This window comes from Micrasema longulum, unplaced genomic scaffold, assembly GCF_059751315.1.
Source record: "Micrasema longulum isolate JH-2025_06_02 unplaced genomic scaffold, ASM5975131v1 h1tg000059l, whole genome shotgun sequence".
NCBI classification, from domain to species: domain Eukaryota; kingdom Metazoa; phylum Arthropoda; class Insecta; order Trichoptera; family Brachycentridae; genus Micrasema; species Micrasema longulum.
In genome coordinates this window covers 331,799-353,717 of record NW_028277266.1, presented here as the reverse complement: position 1 = coordinate 353,717, position 21,919 = coordinate 331,799, and the positions used below count along the sequence as shown (strand labels likewise).

The 21,919-nt window shown below is 32.4% G+C and overlaps 1 protein-coding gene across 2 annotated transcripts in view; it reads left to right on the top strand.

Annotated features, from left to right (window-relative positions):
- The first annotated feature begins 17,201 nt into the window (after window positions 1-17,201).
- Window positions 17,202-21,919, top strand: part of bs (serum response factor blistered) — a 318,284-nt gene continuing 313,566 nt past the window's right edge. For both annotated transcript variants that reach the window (XM_088230062.1, XM_088230054.1), the window contains exon 1: window positions 17,202-18,156. In XM_088230062.1, coding sequence (XP_088086188.1) covers window positions 17,728-18,156 — 429 coding nt within the window. In that variant the 5' untranslated portion in view covers window positions 17,202-17,727. The remainder of the gene's footprint in view (window positions 18,157-21,919) is intronic.

Sequence of the window (21,919 nt, the reverse complement as noted above, 5' to 3'; positions counted from 1 at the left end):
GACATTTAGCGGGTACGGAGTTCTAAATCTCAGAAAAATTCACTGACTTGAACTCACTTCGATGTTTTGTTGGGATTTTCAAAATAGGGAAATATAGCTTTTTTTTCACAATTTTAAATTAATAAAGGTCTATGAAATACTGACGAATATTAATAAAAAAATCGTACTTAGTAGCGAAAAATTAATATTGTTTCATTTATAATTTTAAATTCCCACGGAAACGGTTATTGCATTGGTCACGACCCTAATATAAAACGATTCAGTTTAATTTGGAACTTTGTGACCATTTAAATTTAAATAGAACATCGTCACGAATCTTGATGTCACAATGGGGAAATATCACATACTACGAATACCGATAAAAATATATGAAATGGATTTAGAACAATTAATTGTATTTTCAAAATCAATATGGATATTGTGGAGAAATGTTTTCATTTATAAATGTTTTTTTTTAAAAATAAAATACATTGCTAGAAACGCAACGTGTTTGTCCTTGTGACGTCAAGATTCGTGATAATTTTCTGAACAAATTTCAATGGCCGGGAACAAATATAAAGAAACATCTCCTCTCTCCTCCTTTCTTGCTTTTTTCCCATTGAGTAATGGTAAATTATACATTTATTTCTATTTTCATATATCTTTAACTTTTTTATTCTCTATTGAATATGTTTTGTAACTTGAATTATAAAAATAAAACTTTTATTTTATCGGTTGGTTGGAAGCAATTGCCACTTGGCAATAAGCCCACCAATGCAGAATTAACATTATGTATAAAAGTTAGTAAAAAACAATATACATGAATCGTGACGTATTAGAGGCGTGGCCAATGGAATGACCGTTTTTGCGGGAATTCAAAATTACAAGTTAAAAAAAAAAAAATGCTACTTACTAATAATTAGCAACTTTTTTTTTTACTGGACAGTATTTCATAGACCTTTATTATTTTAAAAATGTTATATTTCCTTATTATCAATTTTATTTAAAAGTTGTGTACGAAAACATTTCTCTACAATATCCATATTGATTTTGAAAATACAATTATTTTTTTAAAATCCATTTCACATATTTTTATCGGTATTCGTAGAGTGTTTCCTTATTACGAAACTGAAAAAAATCATAGTGATGATAATAATATACATAAAAAAGGGCTTAATTGATAGTCTATTAATATCTAAATATTTTAAACCACTAACTTCCTCATTCTTTAAGAATTAAAAAAATTTGGGAAATATTAGAAAAAAAAATCTTTGCAAGTATTTTCGGTAAGAATTTTAAACATATTTTTTTATTTTTTTTTTATTGATAAATTTCATAAAAGGTACATGTTTTAAAAAAAAATCTATACATATCTACACATCTTGTAAATGTTATTACTGTAACACTCCAAAAAAGAGACTAATTCTTGTGCTTGGAGAGTGACTTACACTGTTGTAGTTGTTTATTTATAAGAGTTTATATAATTTTTAATATGAGTACACGAGTAAAAAAAATTAAAACATATGATATAGAAAGAAAAAAACATAAAACAATATTACATTCATACTTATTAAAATTGAATGTAGTTTTTACACGTGTTCAAATTTTTTTTTAGATTTACTTAAAATTTATTTATAGATATATTATTTTAATAGTTCTTAGTTCATTGGGAAGATTATAATATTTTTTTACACCTTTGAATACAAAGCTATTTTGACCATGACTTGTGTGGAATTTAGGAATTTTAATATTATGTTGATATCTGAGTGACTTATTCATCTCAAATTCTTTTATTTTTTCTTCTTTATAAATTTGTATAATAGAATTAATTTTATAAAGAGTGTCTACTGTATAAACCTTAAATATTTTATATAGACTTTCCGTATTGAATGTTGAATTGAATGTTATAAAAAACTGTTATTAAATACATACTTGTAGATAACTACTTACCGAATTTTCTATGTCTATCGGTTTCGAGACGTACCCGTCTCTTCATCAGGACACAAATTAAACCAATATGCAAAATCCACTATGCATCTTCACCATAGTTGTTGCACAAAAATATATAACCAACACGACATGCATCTTACTAAGCAACCCTTACATTTTAATAAGCAACCCTCACATGCATGTCGTGTTGGTCGTTTATTTTTGTGCAACAACCACGGTGAAGGTGTACAGTGGGTTTTGCATGTTAGTTTATTTAGTGTCCTGACGAAGAGACGAGAACGTCTCGAAACCGGTAGACATAAAAAAGTCGGTAAGTGGTTATACAGGGTGTTCTTTAAACCCTGTCACATCTGAAACCACGATGATCAGTATGGGCAAGAAGACATATTAGCATATTTAAAAAAATGTTTAGAACGAAGAAAATTAAAAAATATATATATTTGAAAAAACAAATAGTTGCTTACTTCTGCAGGGGAGAAGCTAGGAGGGCGCGGCCGCGCGGTCGACAGTGTACCAGCTCCCCCCCCCCTCCTCGTTACTCCAATGCATATGTAAGCAACCATTTGTTTTTTTCAATATTTTATTTTTGTAAATTTTATTCGTTCTAAAAATATTTTTAATGCGCCAATATGTCTTCTTGCTCATACTGATCATCGTAGTTTCGGATGTGACAGGGTTTAAAGAACACCCTGTATACAAATATTTAAAAACATTCAGTAAAATGCTGGACCATGAAGTTAATGGTTTAAATATTAATTTAAAAAAAATTAAATACCTACTTAAAAAAAGCTCCACAAATATTTTCAGTGAAATCGCAAATGACAAAAATAAAATAAATAACGGTTTTTGGTAGGAATGGGAAATGAGATTGAAAAGTTTTCGGTAGGAAATTTATTAAATAAAGAATCGTAAATTAAAAAAGACTATTAAACAATTTTAGCTGGGAATGTTAGAAATTTGGGGAAAATGACTAATATTTTTGCGAATGACCAAATAGGCTCATCTCCTTTTTTGGAAAGAATGTTTTAGTATTTTGGTAAAAAAATGATCAAAATCAACTTGAACATGATCATAATTGGCGGCCTCCGTGGTGCAGTGGTTAAGACACTTAACTCCCACAGGGAAGGTTCTGGGTTGATTCCCGGTGAGTACACAAAAATCTAATGTGTTTTTTCTCACGCCTGGGTGTACTGTGCTGTAATTCACCACCGTAATTGGGCCTCAAGGCCTGTTGTTGTGCAAAAATAAAATACCAGAGGTAATGTAAAAATCAGACTCCCATTTAGAAAAAGACGAAGTGACAACATTCTATTTTATGGAAGGCAGTGAAAAGATATGTGGGAAAAAAATATTTACGAAGAAAAAATCTAAGTTCATACTTAAGTTTAAGAACTCGTAATATCTGTTAAACAATTTATAAATGAAATATATATATGTATATGTATATATTTAAAATATATGCTTTGCTACTAGGGTCCTCATATATATGAGGACCCTAATAGCAAAGTCCGACAATCGTCATTTTTTCAAAATGGGTTTTTTGATTGGTTATGACAGAAAAAACGATTTTCTTGACAAAAAAACTAAAGATATACATAAAAAATAAGCATTTAGAGTAGAATTATAGGTACAAAAACGGACATTTACTTACCATCTTTGTATCAAAAGCGGACATTCCATACATATGACCGCTCAAGTGTCATGGCGGCCGTTATTTCGTCTTCTTTTGATAGCTCAAAATCAGCCGCCGAAGTGCGAGCGTCTTGGTCAGTTTTAGAGTTTAGGAGTGTTACTATGAAGTAAAAGTATAAAATAAAGATGTATTTCTTTATGCTGAACATAAATCCCTCTTTATAATTATTTTATGACCATAGTAAACATCCTTTTTAAAAACGGACACTTGCAGTTTTATGGGTTCCAAAAACGGACAATTGCATGTTTTGATTTAAAAAACGGACAAAGACATGTTCAAATCGTTTTTTTTTAATTTTGAAATTTTAAATAATACATATCTTAGATATTTGAAGTACACAAGATCAACAGTGTAAAAATATATTTAATTTAGGTTTCTTGTAAATCCGAAACAGAAAATCATCTCTCCTAAAAAATTATAAATAATAATTGTGTCTTTCTACTTTCTTTTATATATTTTTAAAAAAAAAATTTTTTTCAAGGAATAACCCGCTAAGCCTCTATTTTGAGGCTTCTCAGCAGGTTGGATAGAGGGGATATGGAAGGAGGTAATGAAAATGGTTATTGTCCCACTTTGATACTTACTAAGGCCCTCATATATATATACAATTAGAGGACACAAGAATATGTTCATGTGTGCCCTGTTTCCAAATTAATTATTAAAAAACTTGAGAAAAAAATCAAAATCGTAAATGAGTAAACAAGAAACTAAAAATTATAGCAGTACTTGTGCAGGTAGGTTTGCAAACTTTCGGTCAATCGGAGGGTGTGCAAGAAATATGATTATTGTTGAATCGGCTTGTGGTCCTGTGTCCTGTGGCTAGTATCTTGGACTCGCGGATCAAAGGTCCGAGGTTCGCACTACGCTCTAACTACTACTCGATTCTCATTTTCTAATAGTGACAACTCGTTGAAAATGGCCACCAAAATGGAAACATTTGGGTAAATCGTAAGAACGCAAATGTTTCCTTTTTCTTAAAAAAAATAGTCTGAAATGAATACGCCTCGTTCCTAAAATTGTTCAATTTGTTTTTTTGTGACAACGGTTTTGCGGTCCCATAAATAAGGTGACATCGCGCGGTAAATAATGTAACTAATTACATGCTTGTAAAGGGCCTTAACATGCTTTATTCAGCAAAACGTCGCGGCCTGTTATTGTTTTCTTTGTATTTTGTATCAGGAGCACACGAGGCGGGGGAAGGACAACCCGACATTATTGTTCGCGTTATCTGCGAGAGAGTTGCACAATCTGCTTTTATTTTATTTCCATGCGCGCACTGGCTGTCTGTTTAAATTCCGTATCAGCATTGTATCAAGGCTGCACTTGGTGTAGGTGTTGTCGGCTACCGCAGTATCTCTTCTGCTCCTTTGTTCTTCTGATACTTTCTTGTAATGTCTCGGTTTAACTGTGCTCGTTTTTCCTGTGACGCATGAAGGCGCTTTTGATAAAATACATCCTCTTAACTGCAAAAATTAATGCGACTCAAAACAACACATACCGACGATTCTTTAAGCTTTCTGGATATTGCAGGGCAACAGAAATGCTTCGGGACGATAAGTAATGTTCCTTCTTTCGTTTTCCTCCTGAATACAAAACCGAGAGTCACCAAACGAGGAAATTTCCAACTCTTCTAATTCAATCATGGCTAAATTTCATTTTATTCAATTCTGATGTCAGAATTATCATTAAATGCCCATGGTTACCGCATCCGTCACACGTCGAACTCTCTATTTCATGTGCCAGCAGTTCGTACAAACTATGTCCAGAACTCTCCACTTATACGTTTAGCTCGTGAGTATAATTGAAACTTTCCCCTTAATGATCCCTTTGATTGTACCAAATTAACATTTAAAATGCGCGTTTTAAAACACACATTTTTCTCTTACACTTATTAGATTTTTTTATTTTATTTTATTTAAGGAGGTAAACATGAACAGAAAATATGAAAGGAAAAAAAAGTCAGCAAGTTTCTTATTTTTCCTTTACTAAGAAAAAAAGTTAAAGAAATTATATAAATTTAAACAGTTTTATAAACATTATTAAGAACTAAAAGCGTACGTATTTTTCACACAAAATAAATTTATAAATTTAAAAAAATGAGAAAGTATTAGATCAAATATATCAAGGGAGGAACAAATTTTGTTATATTCTGTTCAACTACGGTTAATAATACGGTGTTTCACGATAGGTACTAAGCATTTTTTGACGTTTATGATTGTACGAGGTTCAACTTTTAAATGTCAATTTCGATGTTTTGCTGTGGATTTTCAAAATTATAAAGCATCACGATAATAATATGGTACATAAAAATATTTGTGTTTCATAGTCCATTGTTAATTATTTATTTTTTTAACCTCGAATTTCCGTGAAGGCCGGTATGAAGGTCATAAAAACGTAAATAAGATGTTGTTTTAAATGAAATATTACTACCGGAATTATCCTCGTTTAAAAAAAAAGAGAACACAATTCTATAAAAAAAGGTTTTAACTATAATATTTCAATAAAATTTAGTTTTTTTTAAGTATTCCCGAAGGCATAATTTTACGTAGAAATAAAAGAAAATGTCACCAAAATGTATGTGATTTAAAACGCTTGTATTTCTTTTTAAAATCAATAAATTAAAATTTGGCTTCTGCCACTGTCATGTTCAATTTATAATTTTCAAATTTTAGTTGAATACTTAGTCTTTATTGAGATCCCAGATACCCAAATTTAGTCTAAATTTGAAATGGCGTAATCTGCCGGTCTAAAAGTAATTATATTTTAGTTACATAAAACTTTTAAGTATATTTTTTGACAGAAATACCTTTAAAAATATTGTTTTTATCTAATTTATGTTTTTTAATTTTTTTATTATTGCGCGATCAAAAAAAAATTGTTTTAAAATGGCAAAATCATATGATTTCCTAATTTTGCGTTCGTTTTACCAGACTACAGCCTTATGATATAATGTAGGGGACCCGTATACGTATACAAGTGGTTGTGATCGTGAGGTGGACGTAGGATCAACTCTGATGACGATAGACCAGTTCTCTTACTACAGCATACTACAGACTACAGGGGACAGGATCCACTATCCAGTACCAGTTGTATTGGAGGGCGAGGGTAGCCAAGATGCCCTATTAGGCAACAGGGTACTTCGAAAAGTCAGGGGACGAATTTATTATAAAGGAAATATCTAAGTATTTAAATATGTTTAACATTTTAAAGCATTGTGGTCAAACATTTTACTAAATGTTATTAAATATTTGTATATAACCACTTACTGACTTTTCTGTGTCTACCAGTTTCGGGACGGTTGAATTCGGGTGTTCACCAATTAAAGTGCAATTCTTGTCTTTTTGTTTACGTTGGAAGAACATCAAAGAATTTTGATATTAGCGTTTAAGAGCATATTAGGTGTCTTCACAATAACAATTTCTCAAAATTTGAAAATCAATTTTAATCATGACTTATACAGTGTGTTCTCTAAACCCTGTCACATCCGAAGCCACGATGATCAGTTTAGGCAAGAAGACATATTAGCATATGAACAAAATATTTAGAATGAAGATTTTTTTTTTAAATAAACCATTAAAAAAAACAAATAGTTGCTTACTTCTGCAGGGGAAAAGCGAGGGGGGCACGGCCGTGTGGTTCAGATTCCCCCCCCTCGTTTCTCCCCTGCAGAAGTAAGCAACCATTTGGTTTTTTTCTATATTTAATTTTTTACGATCTTAGTCGTTCTAAAAATAATTTTAATGTGCCAATATGTCTTCTTGCTCACACTGATCATCGTGGTTTCGGATGTGACAGGGTTTAAAGAACAACCAGTATAGAAAATACAGGAGTTAAAATCTTACATACAAATAATAAAGGGTTAAAAGTAAATAGTATGGAAATATTTCACATTAGGAAAGCTTGAAAAAATAATGTTCCTTTGATCAATAATCAAACAACCTTTCAATATAGCCCGTTATACGATGTTCCATTGTAATGGTCACCCTAAACCTATTAAACTCAAGCTCCTCCTTCCATCCCCTCCCCTTTTTTCAACTATTTCTCAAACAACATAAATATTTTCATAATCCAATCAGTGCATGTTTGTCCTAATCAGTGCATGTGCTTATTAAAATGCATTGTGTTGGTTTTATATTTTTTTGCAACAACTATGGTGAAGGTGTATGTATAGTGGGTTTTGCGTGTTGGTTTAATTGGTGTCCTGACGAAGAGACGAGTACGTCTCGAAACCGGTAGACAAAAAAAGTCGGTACTTACCACTTGGTTATATACGCTAAAACAATACTCACTTATAGATTCAAAAACTACTCTTACTCAAATAAAAGACATAACCCCCACAATACATCACATACAAATAATACAATCACTAGATCCTCAACACATAGACAACTTAAACAAATACAAACTAATACCACTTTCGGACAAAGGGATTTTGAGTATTATTCAATTAAAACCTACTTCCACTATCTATTAAAACAATAAATAACGAGAAAATGTTTAAAAATACTATAAAAAAATGGATAGTGGAGCAAGGTAGAAGTAATATGGATCGTCTCATTCGCCCATACCAATATTGAATCAACTGCTCCACAAGTGTATAGCTTATGTTAGGTTTTTGTTATTTTCATTGTGTGTTTTGTAATATAAATAATATAGATGTACATAAATACCCTGTTTTTAAAACTGTCTGAATATTTGTTAATTATCTTCGTTTTTTTTAAAGTAAGCCATCTTTGTGTATTCTCAAATGTAATTTTAAAAAAGTATATTGTTAAGTGTCCTCGGCACGGGAAACCCCAGTGAGGTCACATTATTTTTATTATTAATTATTGTTTGTTTGCAAAAAATATGAATAAATAAATAAATACAAATATTTAATAACATTAAGTATTTCAATATTTTTTTTTTTTTATTTATATAAAATATAATTTAACCTCCCTTATCTTACAGCAACCAAAGACTTATTTTACGTAAAAGCATAATGAAGCAAACTTTGTAAGTATACTTAATAATGTTTTATCTTGAGAGGAAAAGCGGTCTGACTTTTCTTCATACAAACGTATTCCCTTATTTTTACTCTGGTTTTTTTTTTTCAATCCGTGCCTCATGTCTGAGGATGGTGATTACGCCTGACTCGTCTGTGGACAGTCTCCCTCCATCTGGAACGGTCTTGTGCTCTTCTATAGGCATTCGTCAGTGATGATTCTGATAACTCAGTGACTGTACCGCTCCATCTTGTCGGTTGACGTCCACGCGACCTTGTCCCTTCGACACTTCCCAGGAGAATAGTTTTCTCCAAACTATCAGAATCTCCCCTGGAAATATGCCCAAAGAACTGCAGGATTCTTTTCTCGCACATGGATATCAGTCTTTCTCCTATGTCCAGTTCCTGGAGAATAGATGCATTTGTACGTCTGGCCGTCCACGGAATCCGCAGCACTCGCCGCCAACACCACATCTCGAAAGCTTAGATTTTTTTCTTTACAGATTCCCTCAGTGTCCAACACTCCACACCATACATGAACACTGAGAAAACCAAGGCCTTCGCCAGTCTCTTTTTGGTGTTATTGGTTATACTGCGATTCTTCCAGATCTTCACCAGCCTAATCATAGCACTTTTGGCAATACCAACACGTCGCCGTATTTCACCTTCACACCCACCGCCATCGCTAATGAGAGAACATAAATAAATGAAATTGTTGATTCTTTCTAAGTTGCGCAGTAAGGATAATGGCGCTACTTTATTAGCTCGATCAATGATCATAAGCTTAGTTTTGCTCATATTCATTGAGATGATACTCTGATACTCTGGATAATGGCACTATAAATATTTGCCGAATGTAAAAATATTCGGCGTGTCTCAATAGTTTTGCTTTATTGATTAATAGTTTGTTATGGGAACTAGAACCGTCCAAATTTCTGATTTCAGGTTCGATTCCCGAGTGTTTTGAAACTGGAATATTTCATTTTTTCATTTTATATATATTTTTTATACACTATAATTATCATATATTAAATCATGTAAACGAATGCCTCGACACGGGTTGTGCCCAGTGAGGTATTCATATTTTAAAAAAAGTTTTATGTAAAACGTGAAATAATAAATAAATAAATAGTTCCTAGACTGGTACCTGAAGCGCAAGACTGATCATTTTTCCTTCATGTAACAAAAATTATCAAGATACGCTGCGATTGATGTACCGATGCAGTACCCTATGCACCATTAGGTGCGGAAAGGGAATGAATGAATTAATAAAATATATATCCTAGATTATGTACTCAAATCTAGTATTAGCAAAGCATTGCCGGGTTCGGCTCGTACTCGTAGTATATAAATCTATGCAATATCTCGCAGCAGTCTCCTGCAATGGTCCCTTCCCTTAGACAAAATCCAAACTTATTCACTTCTCCTGAAAATGGATTTCGTTTTGAAGAACTTGATATGTTCAACCAGGACATTGAACACTCTTGGGGCCACAAAAGAGACATTTCTCTGAGAAAAAGTCGTACGTATTTGGTAATTAATAATATAATTTAAATTCCATATATTAATTTAAATCATCTCTTTATAAATATTTTATTATGTTCCATAGTAACGATCAACGAATTATTGGCAAAAGCTACTTTTGCTAACAATCTGGTGTTAATTCATTTTATATTTGTTATATCTTTTGTATGCTGAAATACATACATGTGTGTATATATTTTTCTTGTTATTTTTATTGTTTGTTTTATACCCATGTTTTAATATTGTTTTTTAAAATTTTTGTATATCTAACTAACTCATTATATTTTTTTATTGTAAAAGGCACTTGTGCCGTAAAGTAAATAAACAAATACTATAAACGAAACGATTTTAACAATAATACTTATTTTGATTGTTGATAATGCATTCAAGCACAACATATAAAAAATATACATAAAAGATTTTGTGACAGTCATGATTTTTTTGTTAATTATCACTTTTACGTTTTAAAACTATTACTAGGACCCTCGCAATTCGTCTAATAAAGGGCTCTTGAAATTCGGAACACATCTTCAAGCCTCTGTAGAAATAACAGACAGAGAGGAGCTTGTAATAGTAGGTATTGGCGGAGGTTGTAAAATAAAGCTTTTTACGCCATTGCGAATAGTTACGATTGTGATCCACAGATGTCAGCGTCATGCGCCATGTGACAGATAAATTTTTAACATTTTAATTTTTCTATCACGTTTTTTTTTTTATCTAAACCTCGTATTGACGGCACACTTTGGTTATATTGTTTACATTTTATTGAATGATTAGTACTCGAAAATAAAATAGAAAACTTCAGTAATTTTCGTGCATTTATTTCTAAATTGTAAAATCGGAGATCTGAAATTAATGTACATAAATATCAAAAAGACCTTAATCATGTTTTAAATGCAAGAGAGTTTTAAGGATTACATACAATTGGATAGATAAGAGAACATGACTTTAAATTAAAATGATTCCACCCAATTTATTAACTTGACTAAAACGTATTTTTTTGTGTTTTGATGTCCCAATAAATAGTTCTATTACCTGAGTTTAAAAGCAATAATATCGTAACACAAGTAAGATACAAAATATTTTTTTTTTGTTGTTTTGTATTATACAAAATGAAAGACGGAAAAACATCTACCAAAATTAAAATTTATTTCGACACAGATAAAACATTTTGATTTTTTTTTTGCTTTAATAAGTCAATAGATTGATGTAGGTAAGAGACAAAAATGAGAAAGTATGGAATCAAGAACAAGGCAGAGTGGTGAATGTTTCAGTGTGCAAAGTGATCTCTTAAACCCCTAGACCAACCCTAAGCCTAGACTTCCATATTGCCACCTCAAAAACCTTTTCTATCTCTGCTGCAATACGTAACTTTCAATCTAACTCCCAGGGAATGGAATCCAGCCGTTGTCTATAAGCATTTAGACATAATCAGCTGATCAAACAAAATGTTTGCTTTGCACATGTAATTTTTTATATTACATATTAATCATTTATTATTCTGAAAGCACGGTTAAAAAAACCTTAAATAAATAATATTTAATACAAAAGGAACAACAAACCATCGCTCCGTTTTCCCGTAAGGGTAGGCAGAGAGGATGGAACGTCACATCACTCTATATTTGCATACATATCTCGCTTCCTCTACATTCATACATTTTCTCATGCACGCGCGCCGATTATTCCGACTTTGGACATATGCGTCTTCAAGTATTTGTTGGATTTGGTCATGCAATGTTTTTCTCGGTTTTCCTCTATTTCTGCATGCATTAACGTTCGCATTGTAAATATTTTAAGCCGTTCTTTCGCTGTCCATTCGCTCTACATGTGCACAAACCAGCGCAGCGCCCCTTTCTTGATTTTGTCGATAATGCCTATCTCAGCCTTACATAATGTATTGATCTCGACATTGGTGCATCTAACGTACATCATTACCACACATTCGCCTGAGAGATCGCATTTCGACGGCATTCAGCCTACTTTCATCGCTGTTTTTCCAAGTCTATATTCACTCCCATACATCAGAGTCGGGACCAGGACTTCATTGTGAACTGCTAATGTTTGTATTTATACAATTTAAATATTTTTATTACTCCATTGCCGTTGTGCTGAATACGTAATGATGTAAAATCGGGATAAGATATTTATAATTGAATACTTTATTTACTAAAAAACTAGTAACATCCGGATTTTTAGTTTCAAAATATCACAACACAATAACACGTGCCAAAGTGGCATTTCCGTTGTCGAAATCGAAAACAAAAATACAAAACACAAACATGACAAAAATACCACTAAAGAGATAAAAAAAACACAAATACTTACTCCGCATAAAGACAAGCAAACACTGAAGCATTCAATATTATTGTCAGTACAACAACAACAACAAAAAACCATCACGACGTTTCCCCGTAAGGGTAGGCAGCAGGGGCGAATCGTCAAAATAAGCGATTATGCACAGCTTACCATAAAATTTGACTTTCGATAATAATGTTTTATAGTAAAAATGTTTTTGCGAAAATAAATCAAATAATTGTCATTCATCATAAATCAACACCGCCATTTATATCTTCCTACAAAAAAATATCAACGAAGTGCGCCCAGCGCCCAGCCCGTTCTCAGTGAACGATGAAACTAGCCGACTACCTCAGCTTATTTCTCCATACAAAAAAGTACACAATATTTTTCATATTTAACCCGAGTCAGCTTTTTTAGTGTTAAAACAAGCTTGCAGATTACAAATATTATTTGAAGATTCTCTATTTTGAAACTATTGTAGTATACGAACATTAGGACATGTGGCGTTCACAGTGGCCGTTTTTGGGACTATTCATTTAAAAAGAAATTGGCCAGTGCTCAGTGTTGACAGTTACTGCTGGATGTCACTGTGGTATTTGTTAATATTGTTTTGTACTGTATTAAAATAGTGTAGAATAAAGCTACGTTTATCACGTGGTTAATAATAATTGTTATTTGAGTTGATTTTCACAGAACCACAGAAAAAATAGTCATTTATAAATATACTACTTACATATTATGTACCTACTTATATATAGGTACAAATAAATAATATTTTTTTTGTAGATTACCTATCAAATAAAAAACGGCTCGCCACTGGTAGGCAGAGAGCTCGCTTCATGCATTCATACATCTTCTCATGCACGCACGCTGATTATCCCTACTCTTGACATATCCATCTTCAAGTACCTGTTGCATTTGATAGTGCCATATCTTTCTCGGTCTTCCTCGTTTTCTGCATCCATCAACATTAGCTTCGTAGACCCTTTTGGCCGTTCTTTCGTTGGTTATTATATAAATTATTATCGTTTTCCCTCTCTATTGCAACTAATTTAGATCTAAATAGCTTCTAGGGAGGACGGAGCCTGCCTACAAATATTTGGACATACACAAAACATTGTTGACATAATATTTCACTTCTTTACTTGTTTCTAGAGAAAATTGACCTATTTATAAATAAGTTTATTTAACGTTTCTACATAAATAAAATTATTGTTATTTATAAAACAGTACCCCCTTTCCATAAATAAAATTTGTAATCAATGATGCATAAAGAAATTGGCGTTTTCACAGTAAAATAGTTAATATATTAATGTTATTAATTATTTATTTAGTTCTATGTAACATAGTCTAATATATATTTACAACACAATATTTACATCTATACTTATTCTAACATTATTTATCACTATTATACACTTAGTATCCTAATTTATAATATAAACTGTTTCATATGTACATTTTCATTAATTATATTCACTATTTACACTATATACTACCTAATATTTTTCACATATATACTTTTTACATTTAATTTTAAATATATTTACATTAATTTCATTTTTTATGCTTTCTGGCATTTCTTCAAATAGTTTTATTCCCTTGTACATAAGGCAGTTCTGGGACATTGCTTTTGATTTCTTTTCCAGTCTTATATTTTTAGATCCTCTTGTTGCATAGTTATGAAAGAACTCATTATTTTTTATGATACAATTTAACCAACAATACCTTGCATACGAAACTAGAAAAAAATAATTCAGATTTCTAATGAGGAGAAAAGGTCTCAAAACTCATTGTACAATGGTTCAAAACTGTACAATGCGTTACCTGAAGGAAAAAAAAATAATAAGCTCTGAAATATTTCAAATGAATTTAAAAAAATATGTTCTTGATAAACGTTGATATCAAATGTAATGTTATTAAACGTTTATGTTATTCTCTTAGGTGTTACGAACTTATTGAAGCTCTAATTAATAAATTATAGTGAAGTAATTTATAATGAATGTATCTTGTTAAAACTATCAATTTTGAAATTCGTGTAAAATATAATTAAGCGATTTAAATCATACGGATTTATAACAAAAATACCAAACTGATAAACTTCAATCTGTTTTCAATGCAGCAGCAAGGCTTATTTCGGGAGTAAAAAATATTCTCACATCTCACAACATCTTCGAAATTTGCACTGGTTAAAAAGCCCAGAGAGAATAAAATACAAGCTTTGCTGGACAGTATTCAAATCCCTTCACGAAATGGCTCCAAAATACATATCGGACCTTTGTTTTAGGGAAAATAAATGTCAAAGAAAATCTACTCTTATGTCAGCATTTAATTCAGGCAGAGGAAAACTTGTCGAAATCCGGCGCTCCCCAAACACTAGATTCGGAGATCGTGCTTTTGCCGTTGCCGGCCCCTCGGCCTGGAACTAATTGCCTTCAAACTTACTCATCATCGACAGTCCCAGTCAGTTCAGATCCCAGCTAAAATTTCACTTCTTTAGTTTATCATACCCTCAATTTTAAATCAGAAAATATAATATGTCACTTCAGCTTAGTTAGAATGTAAGTTTAAGTATACAATTGTAAAGCGCCCTTGAGGTGGTTTTTCACAAAAATTGCGGTGTATAAATCAGTCAATTATTATTATTAATTATTATATTGTTCCTCAGTACGAAGTTAAGTACATATGTGTGTGTAGGTGAAGGTACACGGGTATTTAGTAAGCACGAACTTCCGCTTGACTATTTCCGGGTTTAAAGTTTGACTGATCGTAAAAGGACGCTTATTTCACGCGTGATAAGATATGACATTAAAAATATTCCTAATTATTATTCAATTAGTGATTCGTTTATACGGTACCTAAATAACAAATTATATTATTCGGTACTCGGTACTTACCTATTTATGGGTAAAATATTATAGATAACATGTATAATATATAGGTAATGGCACAATGCAATTTTTTTAGAACCTATCGAAACAATTTAATCAATACTTTGATAGCCTGGAGCATTTTTCTGTTTTAAGCTAGGAATTCAGGAGAACTTAATTAGTGTTACATACAATTTTGTCCGGCAAGATGGACGTTTAAGATATTTTATCACAAATCAACGTCAATGTTTCAAATCGCGCCACTAACTCTTTCTTTGCTGTGGAAAATTACAAAACCAACGCTGGCTGGCTTCTTTTCATCCTTTTACCACAAATTCGCCCGAAAGATCGCATTTCGACAGCATTCAGCCCACTTTCATCCCTGTTTTTCCAATTCAATTTTTTGCTTTCATATATGAGAGTCGGCACCAAACTTTATAAGAATAATTAATAAGTAGGTATTAATAATAATGTTGAACACATGAGTAAGGTTTTTTAAAAATTATTTAACTTTTAAACTGTGTGAAAAAACTCCCTCGAGACTCTGGGTGGTAACCTGAGTTTAGCCTAATTTAACCTGAGGTTAGGAAATAATCGCCTGATAATCACTGTTTCTTTTCATATTTGTAAATTTATATATGTGTTTTAGTTAGTGATATAATTAGATTACATATCTTTATCTCAAATGGCTTTATATTGATTATTATTTTATGTCATCTATTTTAATTTTTGTAAATAAATTTTGTGTAAAAAATAGTTATGCTATTAGTTTTTAATAATGTTTATATTACTTTTTAAATTCATATAATTTTTCTAACGTTTCTCTTTGTAAAGGAAAAATAAGAAACCTGCTGACAAGCCGGTTTCGCGGTTTAGTGGGTTTCATTATTTTTCCTTTAATATTTTCTGTTAATGTTTTACCTTCTTTAAAAAAATCTTTAAAAAAATAAATATATATTTTAAAAATTTGTCTAAGGATACTCGATATTTTGACATTTTCGAAGATACCGATGGAAAAAATATTTAATTTAAAATGATCTAATATACCGAATTATGTGCCATAATTTTTTTCTGGTGTGTTAAGATTTACTTGAAAATTACAAAAAAAATCGTGGTAATATTTATAGTGGCCGCAGAGATATTAATGAATTAAATGCAATTTACAATGTCGGTTAGATCACAAGAACGGGCGGGTAAATTGTATGTACCTATAAAAAATACAAACAAAACAAAACTATTTCAAAGGCACAAAATATTTTTAACAGCTATAAGGGAACACTGTACAACTAACGGAGTAGATATTTATTTTATTTGATTTATTTATTATCTTTAGTTAGTTTCATTCGTACATCAATGAATTTTTGTGTTTAAGTATTTATAAAAATTGAAAACATAAGATTCTAAAAATGTACCTAAATTAAAAAACTACAGATATACTCATAAAATATATACAGAGCAGTAGGCATTATTAATTTGGATTATTTAACGAAATATGTATTCACATTACTTTAAATTATTAAGTGTGTAACCATAAAAAAGGCATATATATTTGAGACACCGATTTTCCATCTCATAAACATATTCTGCTCATTTTTGTACAATAGCTGCCTGTCTATTTTCAATCTATTTTATACCGATTGATAAAAGATAAAAGAAAAGCGTGGAAACTGATAATTAGCCAAGTACCTAGTCCCTAGTACCTACGGGCAATAAACAATTATCTCGAACTTAGTAGTGGCACGCGTAGGCAGATTACTGTACACAAGCAAAATGTAAATTAGAGGATTCTACTTGGCAAATACGTTCGGCGCAAGGCACAAGGCGCGCTTACTAGCGCAACACTAATCCAAGAAGGAGGGATTTTAGCGCGCCTTATTAGGACAAGATTTCCATATTCGGCATCGGGGGACTCTAAATATGGACTCGGGGACGGCCCACAGAACGGCAGGCGAGGCGCGCATAAGCACTAGTTCATCTTCTATTCCCGTCTCCAGAAACAACAGCCCTCCAACTTTTGATACGACATAAACGGAAAAAAATCCTTCCTAACGTGTCCGAACGTTTCCCCGAAAACGAAACCCGGGAAAAAGTTTCGAACTTCGGGACTATTTTCTTCGCGAATTACAAATCCGCGGTACTTGTGTCAGGTTACGTGATTCTCATAACAATCGGCCGAAGTTATCGAGCGCCGTCTCGCTCTAGCGCGCGCGACCGGTCCCGAGAACGGAGCGAGACGACCGCGCCGTACGTCCGCGCTCAGTCTTCGCGTCTCCGGCGGCTCCGAGAGCGAAGTGAAGTTAGTCGCGCTCGAACCCTCCGCGAAGCTAGTGCCGCCCTCAGTTCCGTCGCGCTCGCTCCGTGAAAACGTAAACATTTCGCGTGTTTTCTGTTTGTGAATTAGATTTACTGTGGCGTACTGCGAAGTGATAATGGACGGTCCCGGGGGAGCGCGGGACTCCAGGTTCAACCTGGGCTACAACATGAGCCTCCTGAGCGGAGAGTCTCCGCCGGAGATCTACGGGAACCCGAACGTCAGCCTCGGCAGGCCCCCCAGCTCGCTGTCGCAGCAGGTGGGGCGCGGGGCGCTGCTGCAGGCCTGCGGCGTGCCCAGGGGGCTGAAGCGGCCCGGGGAGCAGTGCTACGACGATCGCCCCATGGGCTCGCAGGCGCTGGGCCTGGAGCAGTGCGCGGTGCCCGACATCGGGGACGACGGCTACACGTCGCTGCAGCCCAAGAAATCTCCCCCGTCCAACGGGAAAAAGACCAAAGGAAGAGTGAAAATCAAAATGGAATACATAGACAACAAACTTCGGCGGTATACGACGTTCTCCAAGCGGAAGACGGGAATAATGAAGAAGGTGAGTAACTCGGTAACCTAACACTCAGCTGTCAGACCGCAGCCGGTCTGGCATCTCGCTCGGCCCGCGCGGCAGAGCGGGACGGCGCGCGTCTGCGGCCCGCGGCCCATGGCACGGAGAGTTTGACAGTTCGCGTCCCTTCTCTCCTCTCTCCCTTCCGCGGACCACGCGGTCGCTTTTTTGACAACAAATGGTAGAAAATTGTCCAAAAAGGAATTCTCCTTCCGTCTATTCGCTCCTTGGGCCGTTGCACTTTGAACTTTGTAAGGAAACGGTTGCATATCGTCTCTCTCCCGTAGTAAATACACTCCCCCGTATTAAGGAATGCTCCCAGTTTTGACATGTGGATGCGCTCTCTGTCAGTGTTTTGCATTGTACAACTTTCTTTTATGTTTCCGAGGCCCGCAATCAACTGTTCATTTTCTTTAATGAGATCGTAAATTTGTTAGCTAACTAGTTCTAGTCACGTTCAATATCTAACAATACAACAGAGTTCGATAAATTATACCAAAAATGTTATTCCGATTCACACACCGAACGCTAATCGTCATTTATCAAAAAAATGATAAATAAACTTAACGATTTCAAGTAAGTGACATCATTTTTAATAATAAAAGTATTTTTGTGAATTGTGTTTTTCATAAAAAAGTACTTTTCGTCATAACCTAACATTTTTAACATTACCTACAGATTGTCTGGATGTATCGACGCGCGACGATTAAAATGCATTTGATAAAGATGTAAATACAGTTAATTTGAGAGTCGGAAATAAATAACAAACTAAAAAAAATCTTTTCGATTTTTAAAATAAAATATAAAAGTTTTATCAAAAAATTTCTTAAAAATTGTTAAAATAATAAAATATACAATATTAAATTTATTTATTTTTCGAAAATTACAAACAAAATTTAACAATTAAGTGTATGACAAAAACATTTTTTTAAAATGGAAAAAAAAAGTTCATTTTAATTTATGTATAAAACATATTTTTTCTCAAACAAATATTTGTCCAACAAGTATTGATATATATATATTTAATATCATATCATTGGTTGATAGTTGGATCTTGCCTGTTTAAAGCTTTAAAAAATGTAATCAATAATTTACGAGTACTTATGTGATCATGCCGGTTCTTAACGTTTTTTATTTTATTTTTTACATACTATCTATTAACTAATAATTCGTAGGTACTAAGCTTAGGTACAGTTGTCTGTGAACCAAGTAAACATACATATTTCGTTTGTGTTAGTAGGCACAAAATAATGATTTATATTAAAACTTATCGTTACGCACACATAAAACAGAGGTGGCGGGCTTATTGCCTAATGTCAATATCTTCTAACGAACCAATAAAATTAGAGGAGTTATCTACTTTTATTAACTTTATTTATTAACTAATTCATCTACTTGCTTACCGTGTCCCCTCCAGACCAACTAGACTGTCTGATATTTTCTATATTCGTAATATTAAAACAAATCATCGGAAACATTATACCATCCCTCGTATATGTGAAGCATTTAACAAGAATTTTAATAGACTTGATATTTTTAACACTCCATATAATAGGTACAGAAGAGAACTAATAGGCTTGATTCAGAATAACAGAGAATATACGTTTTGTCTCTTTTCTTGCTCTTAATTATTATTAATTAAATGCAATTTTCTACTCCTACTTTTCGTCAATCATCCCTCACCACTTATCAATTTCTTTCTTTTCCTTCCCACTTCTCCTTTTATTATTTTGTCCATATTTATTTTATTTTAATATATATTATATTTATTCTTTATATAGTTTAAACCGTCGTCGCTTTATAGGAGTATAATTTAATAAATACATATTGGATGGCCGGCCCTACTATGAATACATTTTTCATAGTTTTTATTTATATTCATTTAACCTGTACATCTGCTTGTATTCAACACAATATACATTCAACACAATATACAGATACAACTTTTTTAAAAGCTGTTAATTTGTATTTCTTACTATTATTTCTCATTTTATTTAAATAATAAGATTACCGACAGCCTCCATGGTATAGTCGTTAAGACGTTCGACTCACGTACGGAAAATTCCGGGCTCGATTCTCGGTGAGAACTGAGAACACAATAATTAAAGATGATTTTTCTCAAGTCTTTTTTGTTTGTTTGTACAATAACTGATTATTTTTATTTACTTATTAGAAGTTTATTACGCATTTTTTGAGACCTAAGTCTCAACTCCACGGGACTAAAAGTCCTGTGTTGAGTTGAACGATTAATTTATTTTAAAAAGTCAAAAAGTTTAGGAGAATACCCATGAAAATTTAAAGAAATACTCTATCCACTTAGTATAGTGCCGAATAGTTGTAATAAAAAGTAAATGGAACTCCTTTACTTTTCTTCCCTCTTTCTGTTTCTGTCTACACGTATTGTTTGCATAAATTATTATTCCTATTACAACAAATATTTACTAATATTAAATATTTATCATTATATCCTTTAATTCGAGTCATAAAACCATTTAATATTATTTTCACAGCATAATTTTACATTTAATTTGCCAGTACCTAGGACTAACTCAAGGAAAAACGACTTTTTCTTTATAGTCATTATTATAATACTGTTCTCTCCGGTCACGCAGACATTTTTCATCTCTCCTATATGAAATATAGAAGATTCCTTATAGACAGTACACCCGCTTAATTATACGATGACAGTAATTATGTATGTACTCGTATGTTCAATATTATATTTTGTACCTTTTACATTATTTTTAAATAACTTTTTTTCTTTTCTCGTTCTTTAAATTTAAATTTTTTAAATTAAAAATTTTACTTTTTATTACTGTATATAAATATATGTATTTTTATTTTATTTGCAACTTCTAAGTGCCTAACATTTCTCAATTGTTAAATTGCTTTTATTTTGATACCGATAATGTACTTCATCATCAATATCAATAGCAATATCATAATCAATAGCTTACTCCACTGTGGAAAATTTATATTGGCTGTTTTCACATTTTTTTAAATATTTATTCTTATTTTCTGTATAAAATATATGTAAAAACTGTAGTTTTTCCCAAATAAAAAAAAATTAAAAATATTTAAAACTATTATTTTTGCTCAGACTAAACTTTGATAATTATTTGGTTTTTAAGAAAATCGGAAATTTACAGCGATCTCTGAACTAACCTACGTGCAACTCGGTAAGGTGATGTATTTTTTTCAATTAAAATTAAAATTTCCCTAATTTATTGTTTGACATACACCGTGGCGCAGTTGGTTAGACGGCCAACTGTGATACTGGCGTCGCGGGTTTGATTCCCGCTAGTTACAAGAAAAAAAAACATTTTTTTTTTTTTGCAATTGGTCTGGGTGTTGTCGTATATTTTTTATTTCCTCCTTTCATCCTTTCTATCCCATCTGCTGACAAGCCTCTAAACATAAGAGTCTAAAGAGAGACTTAGCGGGTTAAACCCTTAAAAAAAAAAACAAAATATAACAGTCCAAAAGTTATATACTAATAATACGTTTTCCAAACCTAATTTAATTTGTTTTTTAAAAGATCATGAACATATTGCATTTAACAACCTGAGTGGTAGACTGATGTGCTAGTGTACGTCATTACGCTACTCTTTTGATATTTTATTTTTATTTTCTTTTATTTAGGAAACATACTGTACAGTTACAAAGTTTGATATTTTACACAATTAGACTTAGCTCTAATGGACCAGTAAAGTTTCCATATTATAAAGCAATTATATGTAAGGTTAATTAT